Source organism: Barbus barbus (genome assembly GCF_936440315.1).
Source record: "Barbus barbus genome assembly, chromosome: 23".
In the NCBI taxonomy this organism is placed as follows: Eukaryota; Metazoa; Chordata; class Actinopteri; order Cypriniformes; family Cyprinidae; genus Barbus; species Barbus barbus.
Genome location: NC_136751.1, coordinates 14,338,708 through 14,362,108, shown reverse-complemented (window position 1 = coordinate 14,362,108; position 23,401 = coordinate 14,338,708). Strand labels below are relative to the sequence as shown.

At 41.0% G+C, this 23,401-nt stretch overlaps 1 protein-coding gene across 1 annotated transcript; it reads right to left on the bottom strand.

Annotated features, from left to right (window-relative positions):
- Nucleotides 1–4,260: 4,260 nt before the first annotated feature.
- On the bottom strand, nucleotides 4,261–22,878 carry cfap45 (cilia and flagella associated protein 45). Its single transcript, XM_079374563.1, has 12 exons — nucleotides 22,720–22,878; nucleotides 21,473–21,592; nucleotides 21,254–21,387; nucleotides 19,646–19,790; nucleotides 10,404–10,574; nucleotides 9,956–10,134; nucleotides 9,743–9,872; nucleotides 9,494–9,640; nucleotides 7,848–7,961; nucleotides 7,491–7,684; nucleotides 5,905–6,129; nucleotides 4,261–5,276 (listed from the first exon to the last, which is right to left on the bottom strand). Exons 1-12 carry the CDS (start codon nucleotides 22,720–22,722, stop codon nucleotides 5,201–5,203), a joined length of 1,638 nt encoding a protein of 545 aa, XP_079230689.1. The 5' UTR covers nucleotides 22,723–22,878; the 3' UTR covers nucleotides 4,261–5,200.
- Between the last annotated feature and the right edge of the window lie 523 nt (nucleotides 22,879–23,401).

The window sequence follows — 23,401 nt, the reverse complement described above, 5'->3', positions numbered from 1 at the left end:
ATTTTCGAGAGCTTCAGCGCCATCTGTTGGATATTCACATAACATTTCTTGTCACAACTGGCTTTAGCTGCTTTTTCCATTGAAAGAAGGTGGCAATGCCAGAAGTGTACTGACAAAATTTCTGTACTAGTCACATCTCTTCGGAATTACTCAAGCAGTCTTAAACATAGGCTACTTCACTGAATGTGTGTTTTTCATGAAAGTGAAGAGGTGTAGCTAATCAAGTCCAAGCTGATGACTATAAACTAAATCAAATTTAATATAATAAAAATGTACAATATTTTTATATATAAAGCATGTAGTAAAGTAAATTTCTGTAGGCAGTACTATTGCTGTTTAAACCTTAGAAAGGAATATGGGCAGTTACAGGATGTGAACAGTGCAAAACATTGTACAAAGGAGCAATCACCTATGTACAATTTCAATTTGCTAAAAAAATAGTTAACCAGAAAATGAAAATTTGATGAAAATGTCCTTATCCTTATTCCTTGTCCCAGCCAAGACGTTGACGATTTTGTTTCTTCGTCGGAACAGATTTGTGACCCTGGTCTTAAGTCGCTGGGGTATATTTGTAGCAATGGCCAAAAATACACTGTATGGGTCAAAATGATCTATTTTTCTTTTATGCCAAAAATCATTAGGATATTATGTAAAGATCATGTTCCATGAATATATTTTGTAAATTTCCTACTGTAAATATATCAAAATGTATTTTTTGATTAGTAATATGCATTGCTAAGGACTTCATTTGGACAATTTTAAAGGCGATTTTCTCAGTATTTTGATTGTTCTGCACCCTCAGATTTGTATCTCGGCCAAATATTGTCCTATGCTAACAAACCATACATCAATGGAAAGCTTATTTATTCAGGTTTTAGATGGTGTATAAATCTCAATTTCGCAAAAATTGACCCGTATGACTGGTTTTGTGGTCCAGGGTCACATTTGGATGTTAGCATTACATCACTTGCTCGCCAGTGGATCCTGTGTGTGCAGTGAATGGGTACCATCAGAATGAGTGTCCAACAGGTGATAAAAATATCACCGCAATAATCCACACAACTCCAGTCCATCAATTAACATCTAGTAAAGTGAAAAACAGTGTGTATATAATAAACAAATTCAAGACATTTTTAACTTTAAACTGTCGCTGTGTAAAAAAAGTCCAACTAAAAAGTTGTCTCGACTGAATCAGAAGTGAAATATGCACAGATCAAGCATTGCATATAAGTAAAAACAGTCCAAAGCGTAAAAAATGTGTTGGTGAATTTAGATGTGAGAAGATAACAGGGGATAGACTTTTTTACTGAAGAAAGAGTTACTAAGATTATGGACTGGTGTTTTTGTCAAAAGTGAGTTTAAAGTAAAAATGCCTTGATGGATTTGTTTACAAGCTTTTTACTTCACAAGACATTAATTGATGGGCTGGAGTCATGTTGATTACTTGTGGATTATTGAGATTTGTTCTTATCAGCTGTATGAACTCTCATTCTGACGGCACCCATTCACTGCAGAGGATCTATTGGAGAACTAGTAGGGGCAGTCATGGGCCTAATGGTCTCGATACCGGCATGGATTGTCGGTGGGGGGAGTTGTTATACAGTGTTGTAAATTTCACCTTCAATACCATGACTGAGGTGAAACCCTTGAGCAAGGCACTGAACCCCCAACTGCTGCTCCGGGCGCCACAGCACTGCTCTGGGTGTGTGTGTTCACTACTCACTGCTGTGTGTCAGCACTTGGAAGGGGTAAATGCAGAGCACAAAATTCCAAACATGACACCATACATGGCCACACATCACTTTCACTTTAATCCTAAATTTCTCAAAAATCTGTTCTGATGAAGAAACAAACTCATCTACTATTTTCTGTTTTTAGCTCATTTTCATTTTTGGGTGAATTGCTCCATTAGGAGACAGGACAAGACAGGGTTAGTCCAGGTTTAGCTGCATTAGAAGTATGAAAAGAAATCCATGATACAGTGAGTGTCCTAGTGTCATTAAGATGATCAGTGTGTGGGCATAGTGGCAGCATAAGTGAGGAAAAAGAAGGCATGTAATTACAGTTTATACAAAATCCTGCGGTGAGAAGCTTTTGTTCATCCTGCTAGTTCCAATTTAATGCTGCAGTAACATGTGCTTAGTGGCAGTGTGGGAAACTAGGAGATTAGTCCGCATTGATCTTAAAAGACTTTTTCAGACATTGCATGTGGAAGTTATCTTGTAAGGCTTCAAGTCTGTTGCCAATATAGGGCTCAGCTGTTCTTACAGGGCCTTGGGGTCGCAGGACGTTGTCAACAGAGCAATTTCATAAGTTGGCTAAAAGATTTTAGAGGACGAAGAGATCAAATTTCTCGAGTCTTCGCTGATGAGCAGATTTTATCACTGTCCAGAGTTTACCAGAGTGAAGTGATGGTTTTACAGTGGGGGATTTGTTTTTTATTTGATCCCCTGCTGATTTTTGCCCACTGAAATGATCAATCTATAATTTTATTGGAATGTTTATTTGAACAGTGAGAGACAGAATAACAACAACAAAAATTTGCATTTCAAAAAGGCAGCGGTTATTTACACTAAGTGCAAATAGCAATGGATTATATTTACGCCAAGTGAAAATAGCAGTATTTTTTAATGATATTATTAACACTACGTGCAAATAGCTATAGATTCTATTTACACTGTTAAAATAGCAAGATTTTTTGCTATTTATACTACTTATTGCAAATAGTGGCAATTATCTGCACCTCAGTATTTTAATACATTATAAAACAAGACGCAATAACCCATTGAGTGTAAATTATAGTTTTAATTCAAATTATTAAATGGATGCCACCTTATTGGGACAAAAGCCCTCCCTACACCAACCCTAACCCTACCCGATACATTTATTTTCAACTTTTTCCTTCATTTTTATTAAAAATAAACACCTTTCTGATGCAATATGAGATTTGATTTATTACACTTAGTGTAAATAGACACTATTGAGTAAGGAGCTGAGATTAGGAGCACTCTCTTAAAGGGTTTGTTACCTGTATAGAAGACACATGTCCACAGAAGCAAGCAATCAATCAGATTCCAAATTCGCCACCATGGCCAAGACCAAAGAGCTGTCCAAGGATGTCAGGGACATGATTGTAGACGTACTCAAGGCTGGAATGGGCTACAAGATCATCGCCAAGCAGCTTGGTGAGAAGGTGACAACAGTTGGTGCGATTATTCGCAAATGGAAGAAACACAAAATAACTGTCAATCTCACTCGGACTGGGGCTCCATGCAAGATCTCACCTCATGGAGTTTCAATGGTCATGAGAAAGGTGAAGAATCAGCCCAGAACTACACGGGAGGATCTAGTCAATGATCTCAAGGAAGCTGGGACCATAGTCACCAAGAAAACAATTGGTAACACACTACGCCGTGAAGGTCTGAAATCCTGCAGCGCCCGCAAGGTCCCCCTGCTCAAGAAGGCACATGTAATTGGCCCGTCTGAAGTTTGATGAAGGTTCGAGTTGCCAAACGTTAGCCTCAAAACCTTAATGACTTGGAGAGGATCTGCAACGAAGAGTGGGTCAAAATCCCTCCTGATATGTGTGCAAACCTTGTGGCCAACTACAAGAAACGTCTGACCTCTGTGATTGCCAACAAGGCTTTTGCCACCAAGTACTTAGTCACGTTTTGTGAAGGGGTTAAATACTTATTTCACTTATTAAAATGCAAATCAATTTATAACTTTTTTTAAAATGCATTTTTCTGGATTTTTTGTTGTTGTTGTTATTCGGTCTCTCAAATAAACCTACCATTAAATTATAGACTGATCATTTCTTTGTCAGCGGGCAAACGTACAAAATCAGCAGGGGATCAAATTATTTTTCACCCACTGTAAGTCCCCATCAAATCAAAACTGAAGATTTTTGGCTTTTAATATGAATATGTTAGCCTTAGGGTTTTCTATTAGCATTTGTTCCAAGTAGGCAAGTTAAGTGGAAACGTAGTGTGTTCAATAACACAAAATCATGTATAATAAGCCAAACGTGTATTGTTGTGACTTCCAAACCCCTTAAGTTAAAAAATAAATAAATAAAAAATAAACCAGTTGCTGCAGAGTGTCACCGTTTGACCCAGGGCAAATTCTGAACACCATTTTTGCACCCTTGAAGGGCACTTTGGGAAGGGAACATCATCTGTAGGAGCGTTACAAAAAGAAAAGAAACACCTGAATCTTTCCACAAAGGATGTTAGTGAAGGGTACATGCAATGGTCAATTCAAGTAATTCAATCGCAATTTAATTTAAAGCTAGATATGAAGGGAAAGCTCAAATTAACATATAAAGAGAATAGTTCACATTGTTTTGTTGTGATATATTATACACATTTTTGTCATGCATTTCATATGAAGTTAAATAAGTTGCATAGGGGATAAAATGTTTAATAGTAGGTAGATGCGGCTATCTGCAGGGTTTAAGGAAGAGACATCAAGTTTTATAAAGTTAAGTGGAAAAAGGGAACACGCGCACACACAAATACACAATTGCAACGGTCTCACTTCATATTAAGTCACCTTAATTACCATGTACTTAAAAATAAAAGTACAATGTACCTATTGTGTTCATATTGTATTGCAAAACACTTGCTGCTACTGAGGTGGGATACGGGTAAGGTTAAAGACAGGTTTGTTGGTATGGGTAGGTTTAAGGGTGGGTTAAGGTGTGAGGGATGGGTCAATAATGTGCAGCTAGAAAGTACTGTACTTAGAACAACAGGAAAACTTCTTAGAACTAATATCCACTGTGAAAAAGAATTGTGCTTAATTGTATTAAATGTGCATTTGTAGTGTACTTGACTTGAAATTTTGACTAAAGCATGTATTAGTTTTAACTGTACTATGTTCTTTGATATTAAAGTTAATAAATACAAAATTGCAAATATGTGATTACATATGAATTTAAATTCATGCCATACAAGTTTCAATACAAATGACAGTTTTAGTTTGTCCTACATTCTTGTCAGAAGATTCAGCAGTGCACTTTTCCCACAAACCACAAATGCCTTGATGTGTATTTTGTTTAACCGTTTCATAAGTGATGTAATCTTTTCCACAAATCCACTGCCAAAATATATTTGTACACTGGGGAGTTCATATGTCAAGCCAAACAACAAATGTATTGTTTGTTTATTTGGTTGATCTCTTCCATTTCTTCCATTCTTCAGTTTAAAGGAGCTGGAAGGACTCGAACCTTACGCTCCACTTCCTTGAAGTACTTGTCTGAGAGTCCAGCTGCCCTGCGGTTAAAAGTAAAATAGTGATTGTGTTAATAACTACAAGATTGATGTAACCATTGCATGACCTCAACAAAATCTCTCTCTGAGAACTAAGAAGGAAGAGAGTCTGCAGTACATGATTCAACTATACAAGAAACTTTTGTGAGTCTCTTTGTTTCTCTTTCACATGAGGTTGAGGTTTTTTTTTATGTAATTACAAAACCAGCAAAGGAAGTGTGTTTGCATAGCAAGCGGATTTCTCTCGGTTTATCCACTTGGAAAGGATGTAGTCCACAGATTGAAATACTAAAAGTAATTGCTTCACACAAAGCAGATGTGGTTTAAATATGACACATTGTGATGTAAAAAGAAGAAAAAAAGAGAAGATATTTTGGCCATTAGAACTGTTCTAACTTGCAAGCCCATTACCAACAGCCCTGAATGCAATAAAACATTTTTTTTTTAGCCAATGCAACTAAATTCATATATTTTAAAATATGTTGTAAGTGTCTAAACACTTCTTAGGCCACTGTGTCTTCTTTCCTGTATGTAATCAATAATTCTCTCTTTCATTAATTATTTAAGTTACTTTCATACTGACTTAATTTTCTACATCTTTTTTTCTGTCTACTTTAGTGAAAGGACATACTTGAGTTCCCTCAGCTTCTTTTCTTTAATCTCGTCCAGTCGTGCTCTGCGATTGCGTGCCTCTTCTTCCAGCCGCTCGCTCTCTCGGAACAGCTCTCTGCGCTGGGTGATGGCCTGCATCTCTCTCTCCCGTACCTGCTGCCTCACAGCCTCAGCATGCCTTTGGATTTTTCGATGATGTTGCTCCTCTTTTTCTCGTTCTTTCTCAATGAGTTCCTGCTGTGCCCTGGAAAAGCAGCATACAGCATACAATCTTCAGTGGTATCTTTGTCCATTCTCCCCTCTTCCAGTTAAGACTAAATATTCTGTCAGCAATTAAAGTAAATGTATTGATGTTTTCGGATTATAGAGGTAATTGTTATTTCTTAGGTTGATTAACTGAGTTTTGTAATGCTTATTATATTATATAGCACAATAATAAACATTTTACATGAACAAAAACTCGATTGGGTGTCTTGCTAAGCGTCTTGCCTTAACATTCTTAAATTGCATCATTTCAGTTGGTTATAAAGTGAGATGTAAGCAAGTTAAACATTTATCATTTACTGAAGATCTAATGAAAAAACAAATCTGGGGCTTGGGGCTGGATTTTATGTATCTGGCGTGGAGCCATGATCTATCATTACATGATTACATTAAACATTTAATATTTAATATTCGACAACTGTGTTACAACAGAAATGTTAGACAACCATCAAAATAATAAGTAATATCCAGGGATACATACTAGGCAAAAGACTAAGAATGATTGTGTACATACATACGGTGAACATTTATGCAAACGTTGCTAAAGTTTCCTGATAGCCTTTCAGTAATTTCACTCTTTATACTCAGACTTACACTAGAACCTAATAAAACATGTAGCTTTGACAGCTGTTTCTAATTTTAGTTGTGATTAGTACAGTAATTTAGATTATTAAAATAAAAATATTTTCTGCAAATGGATCAAATGCATTAATATATTGTATTTTTAACCCTTTATTAGTCTAATGCCTTTTTCCTTTATTTAACTTTTTTTTTGACTAGAAACCCCCAAGTGCAACTCTGTAGATTGATATGTCCATGGCTGGTGTCTACACAAAATTTGAAGGGATCACCTAAAAATGCTGTTTTCATTTTGTTAGCATTTACCTATTTCTTTTTTTTTCATTTTCATTCCAACACCAAATGCTATATGTCAGGGATAGGCAATGTCGGTCCTGGAGTGCCGATGTCCTGCAAAGTTTAGCTCCAACCCTGAAAAAAAAACCCTCACCTGCCTGTAGTTCTAGTAATTCTGAAGACCTTGATTAGCTTGTTCAGGTGTGTTTGATTAGGGTTGGAGCTAAACTTTGCAGGACAGTGGCACTCCAGGACTGACGCTGCCTATCCCTGCTATATGTCATACATTTTTTATGACCAAGTGTTTACTTTTTTTTTTACTGACACAGACAAAAATGAAATGCACACATCAGTTGAATGAAAACTTTGCATGCCCCTGTGTACCTACCAACCCCCTTAGCAAGCTGAGTTTTTGGACCTCTGTGTTTCTAAAATCCTGTTTACAGCCACGCAAATAGTATGTGATACATGTTATGGTGTTTGTACCTCAGGACCCTCTCAAACTCTGCTCTCTCTCGTCCAGCCTCAATGGACAGCAAGTGCTCCTTGTGAGTGACTTGCTCTAAACGAGCAGCCTTCAGCTTTTCTTCCACTTCCAGCTTCCTCAAATTCTGCTCGGTCTCTTTTCTTCTCCATTCCCTTGCAGCCGCTTCTTGATTCCTCCGTGCCCTGATCTCATCCTGACAGTTCAGAGAAAAACTCAAATATATGAATGCAGAATGTAAATTTCACTGCCTCCAACATGGTCAGCCAATTGGTATTGTAAATGTACTATGCCATCACAAGAGGATACTTCTCATTATATGCATTATTAATTTTTTTTATGAGGATGTAATATTTTACCTGCTCAGCTTTATGGTCTCTGTCCCTTTCTTGAAGAGCTCTCAGTCGCGTCACTTCCTTCTCTTTATCTTTCTTGATTCGTATCTGCTCAGCTTCATACTCTGCCTCTCGTTCCTAGAGTTCATCAAACACATGCTTTCTTTCTTTCTTACTTAAAGATGCAGGTGGTTATTTGTTTTGTGTTGATATATTCATACAATGTGTCAATATCACAAAAAATTAATACTAGCCTAAATAATTAAAACAAGCTCACTGAAGACAAGTAAGAAACGCTGCATATATTGTATAAAGTAATCAAAAGTAGCAAATGTATAAAAAGAGAGCATATTCTTTACTGTGTAAATTAAATATATTTCTTACGGTTAAAAAGTGATTTAGCTGTCACTTTAAGAGCTGCTCGGATCCAATATTACACGTGTGCTTTCACTTAAGACCTAAATTACTGTGTTTACGAGGATACTTGCAAAGACGGGCATTTTGACACATACAAGTGTGTGTATTTAACCGTTCAAGGCCTATAAAGCGTTCAATATACCCCTGATCTAGGAGCGCCTTCTTCAGATAGCGCTCAGACAGCACACACACATATAGTGAAATTTTCCACACAACATCCATGTATGTTTTACAGACAAGACAAACCATAACAGTGAAATTTCGCTGTAAATTTTTTTCCAAAGTGGAGCAGATTGCATATTTTTACATTTTAGATGCATTATATGTTTAATTGTTTTTTAAAGGTTCAGCAGAGTGTGACACCATATTACAACTGTTGCAGTGTCCATAGAAATTTTGCGTTCTCGAAGTCTAGTGATGCTGCTTTGAGTCCTCTCCAGGTCAAAATGATCAGAACACCACATAAGTGTTAAATGGAAGAGTGTGTTGGTGCTATTTCGTCTTTTGTTTATTTCCCACAACCACAAATCCGTAACAGATGAAAGCAGCGGATTATTATTTTTTTTTTTTATGAAACCCTCCACACTAACTTGTGATGATGTAGGTAGTTTATTATATATGTTATTTGAAACTTCTTAATTATTTCACATATTTCCCATTTTCAGTGCATTAGCAATTTTTTACAGCCCCTTTCTATTTATTGAAGCTCTACAATTTTTTACTACACCTCTCTCTCTCGCTCATTCCCTTACAGAAAAAACACATGAATTTCACATGTGCAATTACATGTTAAAATCACATTTGAAACGTGGTTTTAGAACATTTACAACTTATGTCCACGAGTCTATATTAGTTCACATGTGCTCATCTTTTCAGAAAATAAATATATTTTCTCTCTCTTTTAGTGTTATTTAGATGTGGGAACCAGCGGCTCTTGCAGTTGGCTTGGGTGGATGGGCCAAAGTCACTTTTTCCCTCTTCTCTTTCTTTTTTTTTCATTCGCAAACTATACATAATCGTGTGTAAAAAATAGTTCGTTTGTTTCTTGTGTTCTGTATCTGTTATTTTTCATATTTTTTTCCTAATATGTTGTGCATTTTACAATAAAATTGATTTGAAAAAAAGATTTAAAAACTAAAATGCAAAAATTGCATGAAGAGTCTGACTCTGATTTTAAAGGCCTAGTTTAACATTACAGTGGTGGGTGATGAAAGAAGCAAGATAGAGAGAAAACCATTAAAGGCTTTTCTTACCATTTTTTTACGTGTATACTCTACAGCTCGCAGATCTGCTAATCTCTCTTCTTCCTTTTTCTGCTCTTTAGAGAGCAAATTCTCTTCATTTATCTTCTGAATCTCTTGAAGCAAATTCCTCTGCTCCTCCTTCTTTCTTTCAATGGCCTGTGATAATATCACACATAGAGATGAACTCACACATACTTATCTATGCGAGTTAGTAGGCTATATATAATTTGAACTGATCTAAAGATTTATTGCATTTACCTTGAGCTCCTCCATCTGTATTCTCTCCATGTTTTCAAACAACTGCTGACCCTCCTGCTCCTTCAACTCATCCTGTAGCATTTTATCCTCCAGACGCATCTGGATCTGGTCCAGGATGCTCATCTTCCCACTTTAAGAACACCCACCCATCAACCACAGAGAACAGAGCATTGTATTTAGAATATATAGAATACAGATCATGAACATCCTTACTCAATCCTTTGCTCCTTTCGCAGTTGTTCAATTTGTTCCTGGGTTTCTAAGGCCCGGCGACACTCAACATCCATCATGGCATCCAGTCTCTTCTCTTCCTCTTGCCACTCTGCACGGTTCTGTTTCTTATCCTGAATTTGTGCATCCCGGATAACATGGCACTGCACTTCCTGAATTAACTGCAGGAGTGCAAAGGCAACATTTGGATGTAGACAACATTAAAGTAAGTGGGTCATACACTGCATCTAATTTCTGAGGTTGCATCCTCCAGAGGTTGCATTTGTTGGCTGTATATGTCATTGAGGAGGTCTCATGGCTGTAGTTTTCTTAAACATGACTTAAATGAGACAGCCTCAATGTCTGTGGCCAACAAACGCAACCTCTGGAGAACACATCCTCCAAAATGAGACGCAGCTATGGTTTGAGTTTTCATTGTGGTCCTATCTACCTCATTGAGCTTCTTGACTTCATCCTCTTGTTCCATTCTCAGGGCGTTCGCCCGTTCCAACAGATACTGAGCCCGGTCCCTTGCCTCTGCTTCGAGCTCACTGAGGTTCTGGTTCTTCTGCCGAGACAGGTCTGCCTGACGCATCTGTGCTTTTCTCTGCTCTGCAGCATCCTGACACAATAACAACAACTAGATCTACTTATCTTGAAGAAAACAGCTTTGTGGGCAATGGAAGGATTAAAAAAAAATGTTTTAATTAAAAAACATTGTGTGAGACGTTGAAGCAAAACATGTATACTAGGGCCGGGACTTTAACGCGTTAATTTAGATTAATTAATTACACAAAAATAACGCGTTACATTTTTTTAACGCATTTTAATCGCACTTATTTTTGCACCGCGGAACGTTTCTCACTGGATGAGTTTCGGCGGACCGATTATACTGGAGCACCAACTAGCGTTCAGACAAAAACAAACCACAGTGAACATGGACAAAGAAGCTGACGAGACCGCTTTGGTTGGCCCTGTGGATGGGAAATTTAAAAATCCATATGAAAAAACTTACTTCTCACTGTTCTCAGGTCAAATATTTATATGCGATTAAAATGCGATTAATTTCGATTAATTAATTACAAAGCCTCTAATTAATTAGATTATTTTTTTTAATCGAGTCCCGGCCCTAATGTATACATAAAAAAAAAAAAAAAACATTAAAAAACAATGGCAAAGCAGTGCAGTCGAATACAAAAACAAGTGTACGAGGTCAGGTTCATTATGTGTAAATGAAATGATGCTTCAACTTGTCTTGTTTGTTATCAGTATACTTTTTTTTTTTTTTTTACAGCTGCACACAAGAATCAACAAATAAATTGGTGGCTTGTTTTTTTTTTACCTTTTTAGTACTGATCTCACAACGGATCATCAGAAAATTTGTTAAAAACAAAAACATTTCAGCAAAAGATCACAAAGTATCCTTTTCATAACACATATGCACTTTGCATACGCATCTCTTCCCATTCAGTTTAATACATTTGTATATCATAAATGTCAGGGTTTTACCCTGGCAGCCCTGTCTGTGTTGTCTGCGTTCCACATTTCTTTTGTCTTCTATGGGTATTATTCTTCTAAAATGAGGTAACCTCGATGTCAATAGTCCACAAATGGCACATCCTTCAAAATGTCCTCCTCCACTGTGATTGGACAGCTGATTAAAAAATGACAGTGAGGAGCACTGCGTTTTTCCCAAATCTGAACTTGCTTCAACTCTCGGCACTGAGAAAAAAACACTCAAGCACTCAGTGTGAAAAAGATGCTCAGCGCCTCGTCACACTGTTGGTGTTTTAAATTGTGGCACTCCCATTGAAAACAATTTGAAAAATATGCTAGCCTCTGGAAAAAATACATTGGTGGACACAGCCTAAAATTTATTTTTATAATATGAAATGAGACAACCTTGATGACGTGGCTGGCGAATGCGACCTCTGAAAAAGCATCCTTTGAAAAGTGATGAGCTCCCCTGTCCTGCCTCCTTGAATTCCTTGGCCACACCCCATGGTTTAACCATTGTCTAGTACTCATTCGGTTAATTGTTTTCACCTGTTCCTCATGTGTTCGCTTTCATTTAGTTTTGTTGGTTTGTTTTGTGCCACATTAAGATTTCTTTAGTTCTGTTTACACTTTAAAGGCCCTGACACACCAAGCCGATAGTTGGCCACCAACCAATGTTCCACACCGACCAAGACCACATCAGGGGCTTTTTGGCCACTTGAGCATATTGAATCGTGTCCGTCGGCATCATTGTGAGAGCGATTTAGATGTTCAATTGATTGAACAAGTCAGTGCAAAAGAATTAAAGCGAAAGAGATGAAATTAAGCAAAGAAGTCAACTTTAGTTATAAGGATAAATCTGTATTCGTTTATAGAATGAAGGCTAACCTGTGTTATTTTACATTAACACAGGTTAATTTTTATTTTATTTTTTTTGATGCGCATACGCTGATTTGTGACTGCGTGTTTTGGGTTTGAGCTCCGTCAAGTTGATTCTTTATCGTCTATTTTCTATCTTTTCTATAATGTGTGTATATATCCACTATAGCATTCTAAAACAAAACCAATCAGAGCGCCTTGTTATCACTAGTTTTATTTTGATTTCTCGTCAGCTTATAGCCCATTAGCATCGGCAGCGTGGCTGCCGCTAATCTCGCTTAGATTGCTAATACTCTATTCACACACATTACCATTGTTTCACTCTTACTTGCTTAAATGGCGGATTTGTGTCTACCTTTGAGTGCAGGTGAGGACACGTTCGAGCTGCATTCGGTGCAGCTGGAGCTGGAAGCTGTGGAGAAGCAGATCCGCGACCTGGTGGAGAAGCAGGCCCAGCTGAGAGAGTGGAGAGCCGCGCTGGAAACATCCCGGGCTGATGCTCACAAGTCCGGGGTAAGTATACAGCACGCTGCTAACACTCCCACCACCTCTACTCCGTGCATTTCTCTGCACAGACCCTGTGCACCCAGGACGCGATCTTCCCAGATGTCCTTCACTCCGGCGCCGGGACGCCACGGACCCTGGGTGTACCATCAGCGGAAGATGCGAGCCAAGCCCCGGATGACGACCTCTCCCCCTCCGCCGCCTCCGGTCTTCGAGATTTCCACCCGGAACCGCTTCGCTCCCCTCCGCGAGACGGAACGTAACGCTGTGATCGTCGGAGACTCCATCGTCCGGCACGTCCGTGCTACGTTAGCTGAAGGTAAAGTGCACACTCACTGTTTCCCCGGTACTCGTGTTCTCTATGTTTCTGCACAGATACCCGCGATCCTGATGGGCGATGAGAGCATCGGTGCTGTTGTGCTGCACACGGGGGTTAACGATACCAAGCTGTGGCAGACGGAGACACTGAAGAGGGACTTCAGGAGCCTGATCGAGACGGTACGCAGCACATCGCCCACGGCGAAGATCATCGTGTCAGGACCGCTTCCCACGTATCGACGAGGAAGCGAAAGGTTCAGTAGACTGTTTGCTTTAAACGAATGGTTATTGTCATGGTGTAAAGAACAGAAACTGCTCTTTGTTAATAATTTTAATATTTTCTGGGAGCGTCCTAGACTTTTCCGTGCTGATGGCCTGCACCCCAGCAGAGTCTGGAGCGGAACTCCTGTCGGACAACATCTCCAGGACACTACGCTCCATCTGACTAGTAAGCCAATTCTCAAATAACTGCTATGATGACTTTTGTTCTACCCACTTAAAAGATAGAAGTACTTGCGTTGTCCAATCTATACAGACTGTGTCTGTTCCCCGAATAGCGAGGTCAAAATATACATTTAATGCAGGATCTAAGAAAGCACTTTAGGCACATATCCTTTTCTAGGCTTCAAGGTAAGTCTGCAATCACCTGGCCCAAATTCAATACACGAGTCGTCAATTGAAAGCGCCTGCAGGTCTCCAACTCGCTTAACAGAGGCCAGCGCGAGCAGGAGCGCTGTCTTGAGAGAGAGCGCTCGCAAGCTCGCTGACTGTATGGGCTCGAACGGAGGTCCCGTGAGAGCGTCAAGCACAAGCGCGAAGTCCCAAGTGGGTAGAGTAGAAGGGCGAGGAGGGTTCAGCCTTCTTGTTCCTTTTAAAAATCGTATGATCAGTTCATTTCTGCCAATCGTCGATTTTTGCCCCGCGATACACCCCAACTTGAAAAAACTCTCCATTTATGTGCGTAAAGACGCCTCGTGGAAGGAGCCCTAGCATCTGTTACTGGCAAGTGCATCTGTTACTGGCAAGCTCCGTCAAACATGAAGGCTCCATGACTCCAGATTTGGGTGCCATATTGTTCCTTGTGCTTGAGAGAGGAGGTCTCTCTTCAGTGGGATAGTCCACGGGGGGGCTACCAGCATCTCCACCAGTTCTGGGAACCACGGCTGATTGGGCCATTTCGGTGCCACTAACAGAACAGATTCCTTTTCCTCTCTGATTTTGCAAAGCACGCGAGGCAGAAGTTTCACTGGAGGAAAAGCATAGCGGCCAGCTGTGAGCCAGTGCATCCACTCCCAGGGGAGAGTGTGTCAGAGAATAAAACAACGGGCAGTGAGTGTTCTCCGCTGATGCGAAGAGATCCACCTCTGCCCTGCCGAATACACTCCAAATCATTTTGACTGTCAGAGGGTGCAATCTTCACTCCCTGTGGATTACCCCGCCCCTCGACAGTAAATCCATGCTGTAGTTCAGGCGGCATCAATCTGCCCACAAAAGGTCTTTCGCCAGCCGCAGCAGTGGTTGCGAGCTCACACCGCCTTGGTGATTTATAAACGCTACCACTGTCATGCTGTCTGTCCTGATGAGAACGTGACGGTGAAGAATGTCTGGGAGAAAGCACTCGAGCGCTAGGTGTACAGCACAGAGCTCCAGACAGTTTATATGCCATGACTTCTCTGTTTCTGACCATGTCCCGAAGGCTGGTCTGCCATCGCATACGGCTCCCCAGCCCGTGCTCGATGCATCTGTCGTAACATTCTTTCTCCTGATCACTTGGCCAATACGAACACCCCGGTGATACAGTGTCATATTGCGCCAAGGGGTCAAGCGTGTGCAAACAGTCGCTTGTCACTTTGATGCGCAAGGTGCCCGTGCGCCATGCGTTCTGTGGCACCCGGCTCTTTAGCCAGAGCTGAAGTGGTCGCATATGTAGGAGCCCTAGCACACTGTCGAAGCAGCAGCCATCTGGCCGAGCGTCCTCTGAAAGCATTTTAGTGGGGAAGAACGCCCTAGTTTGAAGACTGAGAGAGAGCTGATCAGTTTTTGTGAGTGCTCCTCCGACAGACACGCATGCATATTGATTGAGTTCAGCTCCACTTCTAAAAAGGAGATGTTCTGGCTCGGTACCATCATGCTCTTTTGCATATTTACAGTCAGCCCTAAGCTCTGAATATGAGCGAGGAGTCTGAGTTTGTCGCTGAGCAGCGCGCTCTCTGATTGGGCTAAGACTAGCCAGACGTCAAGATAATTCAGGATGCGCATTCCACTCTGCTTCAGAGGAGAGAGAGCAGCGTCATTTCATAAACATGTGAGGGGCCAGGGATAGGCCGAAGGGCAGGACAGTGAATTGGTACGCTATCCCTTTGAATGCAAATCTCAGGAAGCGCCTGTGGCGGGGGGCTACCTGAATGTGAAAATAAGCATCCTTTTAATCCACGGAGATAAACCAATCTCCCGGCCTGATATGTGAGGGGATTTGTCTCAGCGTAATCATTTTGAACGAGCGCTTTAAAAGCGCGCGATTCAGCGGTCTCAGGTCCAAGATTGGGCGGAGTCTGCCATCTTTCTTTTGCACCAGAAAATAATGACTGTAGAAGCCGTTCTTGTGGTCTGTGAGGGGTACTGCCTCCACAGTGCGCTTTGCGAGAAGATTGTGTATCTCCTCTAGCAGAACTGAGGCATTTTGCTCCCGTACAGTGGACATTAACACACCGTTGAAACAGGGCGGTCCGCGGAAGAACTGAAGCGTGTAGCCATTCTTTATTGATTTCATAACCCACTCTGATACCCCTGGCAGTGTCTGCCACGCTTCTGTGAACTGTGACAGCGGGCGAGGCGGACTGCATACCGTGAGGGATAACTTGCCGTTTGGGGGCGGGGAGTTTAATACCACACGAGTGTGAGAGTGAGTGATGGGGGAGAGGGGAGTGAGAGGAGGAAAATTGCCCTGATATTGAGGTGAGTTTTGTATTGTATTGTCGACTTTATTGCACTGCATAGTGGAACAGTCAAAACACAAACATGACAATTGCTCTCGCCACCCGCAACAGGCAGGGGGCGTGGTGAGCACACACAGCGGTGCAAGCGGACTTGGGTGCAGCTTTCCTCCTCCGAGAGACAGCATCAGGAACGCGGCTTTGATTCCGGTGCCGGTGGTCCGCCATTTCTGTCAGGGCTGGGTCTCTGGCCCTTCGAGCCCTGATGATGCTTCGGCCACGGTTGTCTTGACCTCACCACCGGCTCATGTTCACGTCGAAAAGCAGCAGAAGAGGCATGTGGTCTTCCCGCATGCTGCGTTGAGGAGGAGCGGGAACGCGCAGGAGGTTTCGCGCTGGCGCGCTTTGGCAGGAAGTGGCTCATGGCCTTTGACTGCTTCTGTGCTTCAACGAAGCGCTCCGTGAACGTCTCCACCGCCGCTCCTAAGAGACCTGAGGGGAGCGTCCAGAAGGGCCGTTTTCTCTGAGTCCCTCAACTCGGTCAGAGTAAGCCACAGGTGACGATCTAGCACCACAAGATTCCCCATATTGCGGCCGATCGCTCGAGCTGTCACCTTAGTCGCTCTGAGGGCCAGATCCGTGGCGCATCGGAGCTCTTTGAACACTTCAGGGTCTGGCCCGTCGTCATCCAGAGACTTGAGCAACTTGGCCTGATATACTTGGAGTATCGCCATCACGTGCAGTGCTGAAGCTGCCTGGCCTGCCGCAGAGAAAGCCTTGCCGGCGAGGTTTGCAGTGGTGCGGCAAGGTTTAGAGGGGAGAGACGTGTTGTTTCTCACTCTCCAGTTCGCCGCGGCTGAAGGACAGAGATGGGCAGCGACGGCTTCTTCCACGGGGGGGGTTACATACCCCACTTGGTCAGCTCAGTCCACAGAAGACAGGGAGGATCCCGGATTATGCACCCGACAGGTGAGCGGTGCGTTCCACAACTTTATCTCATCGTGCACCTTGGGGAAAAAGGGTCCGGGTCTCCGCAGGGTTTCTTTTCGGCCGCAATCCGCCTGGAGGTCCCACTCGTCCAGGCGGCTTCTGGCCGGCTCGGCAGGAGGCGCCCACTCCAACCTGAGCTCATCCACTGCCTTGGACAGGACGCTTAGGAGCTCGACATCACTGTGATAGAGGTCCCCCGCGTTGCTGCCATGGGGTGCAGTGTAATCCAGAGGGCTGTTGGACCACTTCTCTCTCGCAGACGCTGCCACCGAAATGGCATCATCCTCCTCTTCAGTGCCCTCCATGGCACTGAAAGACACCACATCTTGAGCGTCGGGGGAAGGGCGGAGATCAGCGGTCATAAAGCGCACTGGAAGGGAACCTGCAGCAGGGGGGTGAGGAGCGCGTGGGCACTGAGCCGGCGCGGGCTCGTCACCTGATCCTGACAGATCCGCATCAGAAACTCGCGGCACTTTCCTCCTTGGCTCGAAAAAGGCTGCAGAGGAAGAGCGCGGCAGAACTAGTTGGGTGAGTTCATCGCCTTGGACGATGGCCACACGGAGCCTGAGAGTCTGGAGACTCATATCTCCGCAGTGGGGGCAGTCCGACCCCCCAAGCGCTGCCTCTGCATGGGTGTGATCCAGGGAGAAGACGCACGATTCGTGGATATCAGAAAGTTCGATTGGCTCCACGCAGGAGAGGCAATCGCAAGTCATCTTTGCTTCCGAAGCTCACCGGAACACAGCAGGTGGAAGAATAGGCGTGTACGCTGCAGTGTGTAGATCACGGTGAGTAGTCTTGTTGATAGGTTTTCTGCTTCTAGTAGAGGGTTGGCTGAAGAAAAAGATTATGAATGGATGACGTACAAGCACTGCCTTATATAGAGTGGGATTAACATACAAATGGAATGTGTAACGGAGGTTGTCTTGTCCCAAAATATAACACGTTAAACACACAACAACAACAACAAAAAGACTATCTGAAGCAGGAATTGAACCCCGGTTACCTGCATGATGACGCAGAGTCCTACCCGCAAGACCACATCTTGTTGACAACAAGGATTGCACTTAGTCTTTACTCGACTCAGACAGAAAGCCTCAAAGGGAAAAAACCCCCCAAAACAATCAGTTACTTTTGTTTGGGCACCAGACTAGTATATTATACCTGCCACATTTTTATATTAATTGAATCCCGGATAGCAACGGACAAACAAACCATCCGCTACATACAAACAAGAGGAAGACGAAACAAATGCAAACTACAGGAAGAGTTATGTAACTTTCTTTGTTTTAATGAGGTAACATTATTATATTCTGAAAGAGAAAAACGAAAATAATCGAGCAAAACAAACCAAACCAAAACAACACTTTTCAAATATGCAGAAATGAGTGCAATGTGTATGTGTGACTGTAATGAGTGGGAACACTGACTAAGCTGGCAGCACGGGTGGCTAAGAGTGACTCGGGAATATCAGCGGCGGCAGCCTGTCTTGGCTCCGTTAATAGGAGTATGGTGCGAAACTCCAGCTAAATCCCAGAATTTACAAAGAGGCATTCACTGGCCAAGAGAAATGCCCGTTAGCAACAGGTTAAACAGGTAGCACCACCTCCTCTCAACGATCCGCACACTCCGAAAACAAAAGATTTACCCGCAAAGACTGCCTCCAAAAAGGTACGTAACTGGTCAACTTCCCTCCAGTCTCTAAACCTCGCACCATATACACATTGACTCCTCCTCTTAATTAGTGCTGCTTCCAATCCAGATACATTTCATTTGGAAGGCAGTGATAGAAAAAATTTTTAATAAACAAAGGGGCAGTACAGAAAATATCTGTAATGCCACAAATGAAATGAGATCAGATTTTTAAAGAATGACTAGCTGTGTTAAATGTATTCTCCCATAGCAAACTTTGGTAGTAGCAAACTCTGTCATATTTTTAATAACAGATGAACACAACATGTATTATAATGTAGCATATTACTGTTTAGCCACAAAATTAAAACCACCTGCCCAATAGGTCCCGCTCATGCTGCCAAACAGCTCTGATGTGTCGAGGCACTGACTCCACAAGACCTCCAAGTATTTCCTGTGGTATCTGACATCAAGACATTAGCAGAAGATCCTTTAAATCTTACATATTACGAGCTTGGATTGGATTTGCTGGTCCAGTAAATCCCAAAGATTCAACTGAGATCTGGCGAAGAGGCCAAGGCAACACCTTGATCACTTAATCATGTTCCATTGGAGGTGGACTTAGGTGATCATGAGCACTCTGACTGTTCTTCAGCTGCACAGCCCTATACACAGCAAACTGTGATGCTCAAATCATTTCGCTTGCCCATTTTTCCTGTTTCTATCACATAAAATCAATAAACTGACTGCTGATTTGCTTCCTAATATATCTCACCCCTTGACAGATTCCATTGTAACAATACAATATAATCAATGTTATTCACTTCACCTGTTTTAATGTTATGGCTGATCAGTGTAAAAAAAAACTAGAGTACATGTAACGTAGTAGTCTAAAATATCATGCATTCATTTGGGGTTCAAACATATAATTATGACTCACCATGGCTTCCTCACGGGCTTGGCGTTGGGCCTGCAGCACAACTGCCTTCTCCTCTTCGCTAGGAACATGAGACTCCACCACGATTCGCCTGAACTCAGCCGAGGACAGGATGACAGACTGCCCAGATGGGTCCTCATTTGGGATTCTGGTTCAAAAGCCAAAGAATGAGCTTAAAAATAGTGCAAGCAGCGAAAACAAAAAACATGACGTACTGCGATAAAAACATGCACTTACCTCAATGGGCAACTGATGTTGAAAAGACATCAATTTGACATCAAATTTAACATAAAAAAAAAAAAAAACTTCAAAAAACAAACTGATATCAAAAACCTGACATAAAATCGATCTGATGTCAATTGAATGTCAAACATATTGGCCTACATATACCAATTTCAGTGTGGGATAACAACCTATTTTCTCCCAATTACCACTAGAAATATATTATTTATTTATTTCTGCGGTTCCCAGCCATGTTCCTGGAGCCCCCCAACACTGCACATTTTGCATCTCTCCTTTGTCTGACGCACCTATTTCAGGTCTTGAAGTCTCTACTAATGAGCTGATAATCAGTATGTTTGATTAAGGAGACATGGAAAACAAGCAATTTTGGGGGGGCTCCAGGAATGAGAACCCCTGATTTATTTATTGTTTAATATGAATTAATCAGTTTACACCAACGCAAGTAATTTCGATTAGTGTTTGATTTTGGGTTTTTGCGCTGACTCTCATTCCCAACTCCTACATCTCTCTTGTCTTAGTGCAAAAACCACTAGGACAGGAGAGTTCAAGATACTTTAGAGCTGGGGTTCTCAACTCTGGCCCTCTAGGTCAACTTTGCTGCAGAGTTTAGCTTCCTCCAACCCTAATCAAACACACCTGAACAAGCTGGGAGGGTAGGTTTACACTGCATCGGAATTATCGTAAATACAAGTTTCCTAGTCAGAAATTGGCCATATAAGGCCTCTCTAAGTCCATTCATGTCCAATTTCTGACTAGGTAGCTTGTATTTAAGATAAGTCCAATAGCACGTGAATGCAGCATTAGTGAACATGGTAACAAGCCTTATTTATAGCACTATTGATATATTGAGTCTGAAATTTCTCTGTGTGCAGAATGCAGATGAATTGATTGTGGAGTGTTGTGCATTGTCCCATATCTTTTTACCAAGCTCTTATACTTATATGCCTGTGTTATGATTTTTATTCTTCCTAATTAAAGTAAAGAGCGTTTCCTTTTGGTAAAAAATTATCAACTGCTGTGTATTTTGATAAATGTATAACTAGACTTCTTCAAGTTATATTACAATACGAAAAATAATTAACTATACACATACAATGATTTACTTACTAAGTGTTTGTTTTCTTTGGAAGTTTTTTAAATTATTTTTTAAATCATGATTAGTTTAATGATTATGCACTAATATAACAATGATGAAACAATACACAGAGGCATGTAGCCTATAATTACAATGTCAAGTTATTACGACTCGTATTTTTCTAGCTGCATGTAGGACACTTGGTCTAAGTCGGTGTCCAATAGGTAATTCAAATATCTCATTAAGGACAACTACATGTAACCACATTGCAAAAACCCTTTGCTTCTACTTGCCTGAGGTCCCTGATAAGGTCTTTAGTGATGATGCGCACTGTCTCTAAATGTGGCTCTTTGGTTGCAGGAGCAGAGCATATCCTCAATCTCATGCTTCCGCCTTCAGGATCGTCTTTCATATCACCAGCAGAATGCTGAGACAAAAGACAGTTGAGTCTTCCTTTTTATTTTCATTCAGTTTCCAAGACAATGTCTGTTGTGCAGTAGGCTTATTTCTACCTGTTTTGGTGTCCCAAAGAGGGTCTCATCCACATGAGAGGTGAGGGCTCGTGTGCGATAGCGGCGAGTGAAAGCGCTGCTGCCTGACTGCTTTCCATACGAGGACGTGGCACTTTGAGGCTGAAAAGCATGAGGTATGCAAATCTTAAGGAATTCAATGATTCCTTTATTATCTTTGAGGAACAAATGTCAAGAACAACTATTGAGAAGCTGTATGATTTAAGTCTCATGATCCTTTATACCTCTTAAATCCCTGCGGCCTATGAGGACACCTGGACTAAAAGCATGTTTATTACGCATTTTGGGAGACGACATAAATGAATAGGGAAAGAAATTATATTTCAATATTCTGTGAAATATTATATATTATTATGTAATATCCCATTATTACACTTCTTTTTTCATTACATGTTGCCCCGAAAACACATTAATATGCAAATTAGATTTAGTTTACAGATACATTGATAATGAGAAAACCCATTTTACACACATTTTGCATAAAGAAGAATCATCTTTATACAAAGTTTGATAAAAAAAAACAAAAAAAAAAAACTGAAAATGTATTGGTGATTTAAAAAAATCTATTGTTTTTGCCCATGCATGTCTTTTTAGTTTTTCAAAGAAATTGAGTCATGATGTCCTCAACCGAGGACATAGCATAACTTATGAATGAAATATATATTTTTTTATTTTTTACATTATTCTGAATGCGCTAAACAATTTAAAGACATGAAAAAACGTTTTTTTTTCTTAAAACTTTTTTCTCGGGTCAACACACACATTTGTGTCCTCATAAACCACCAGCGCAGATTTCCATGATTTATGAGGACATTCCATATACAAACAGTATAAAACCCTAACCTTAACCCTACTCCTACCCCTCACAGAAAACTTTCTGCATTCAAAATACTTCATTTAGCATGATTTATAAGCTGTATTAAGTCCCCACAATGTCAAAAATTACTGGTATTACTATCCTTAAGGGGACTAAGTTACACATAAGTTACATCAGTTAGTTCCAGCAGTTAAACAGTTAATTTTTGATTCACTATATATGTATATATATTATTTGGTATTGTTATTGCTATTATTTGTAAGTCGCTTTGTATTAAAGCCTCTGCTAAATAATTAAATGTAAATGTATATAAAACATCGTCAGAACATTTTATTACAATGATAGCATCGGTCCATGAGTGCAGGAAACTTTAACGTAATGCGTTTAGGGTTTCGTTTTAAATAGCACTTACCATTTTGTTTGAGCTTTAGTGAAAAAGCTGCCAGACCTTACGACAGGGATACAAATAGTGTTAAAAAGCCACTTCAAATAATGGAGAGAAACACCAATGTTGACCACAGCTAATGTTACTTGCAATAAACCCGACAGACAGCTGTGTTTTGTTGTGAATGTTTCCATGGAGACGTACGTTAGTTACTGGGGTTACAGCCAGTGAATGCTATTCATAGGGCTGTTCGATTCCGGATTTTTTGGAATCGAGTCCCAGCCCTAGCTATTCAGATTAGAGGGTGACACGGGAGTGAATTTTCAAACCTCTCCCGTTCGTATATATATCAAGTTATATATCACCTTTACATCAAATTACAAAAAAAAAAACTAATGGGCTGGTTGTTTCTAATGCAGCCTAACCTAAGTATAACTGTAAATTTAAATTTAAACACTTTAGGCAGTTAGGCTAATCTCTTAAGGACATTGTAATGGTGTTCTCGATAACCCTTACAAAAAAATCCTGTAGGATTTTGGTTTTATGTGCAGGTATCATGCAGGAGTCCTGTAGGACTGAATAAAAATCCTACAGGACAGGGCACATTCCTGCAGGAGTCCTGTAGGGTTGTTCCTGTATGACTGTGTTATGTCCTGCAGGAATGTAACACTCCTGCTGGTTATGTACTTATATGATTCCTACAGGTATG

Bases quoted from the DNA above. Each gene is read 5' to 3' on its own strand.
- cfap45 (XM_079374563.1), bottom strand. The intron at 10,575-19,645 runs GTGAGTCATAAT...TTATTGTGTCAG, and splicing joins AAGCCCGTGAGGAAGCCATG to GATGCTGCAGAGCAGAGAAA. The intron at 5,277-5,904 runs GTATGTCCTTTC...TTTTAACCGCAG, and splicing joins AAGAAGCTGAGGGAACTCAA to GGCAGCTGGACTCTCAGACA.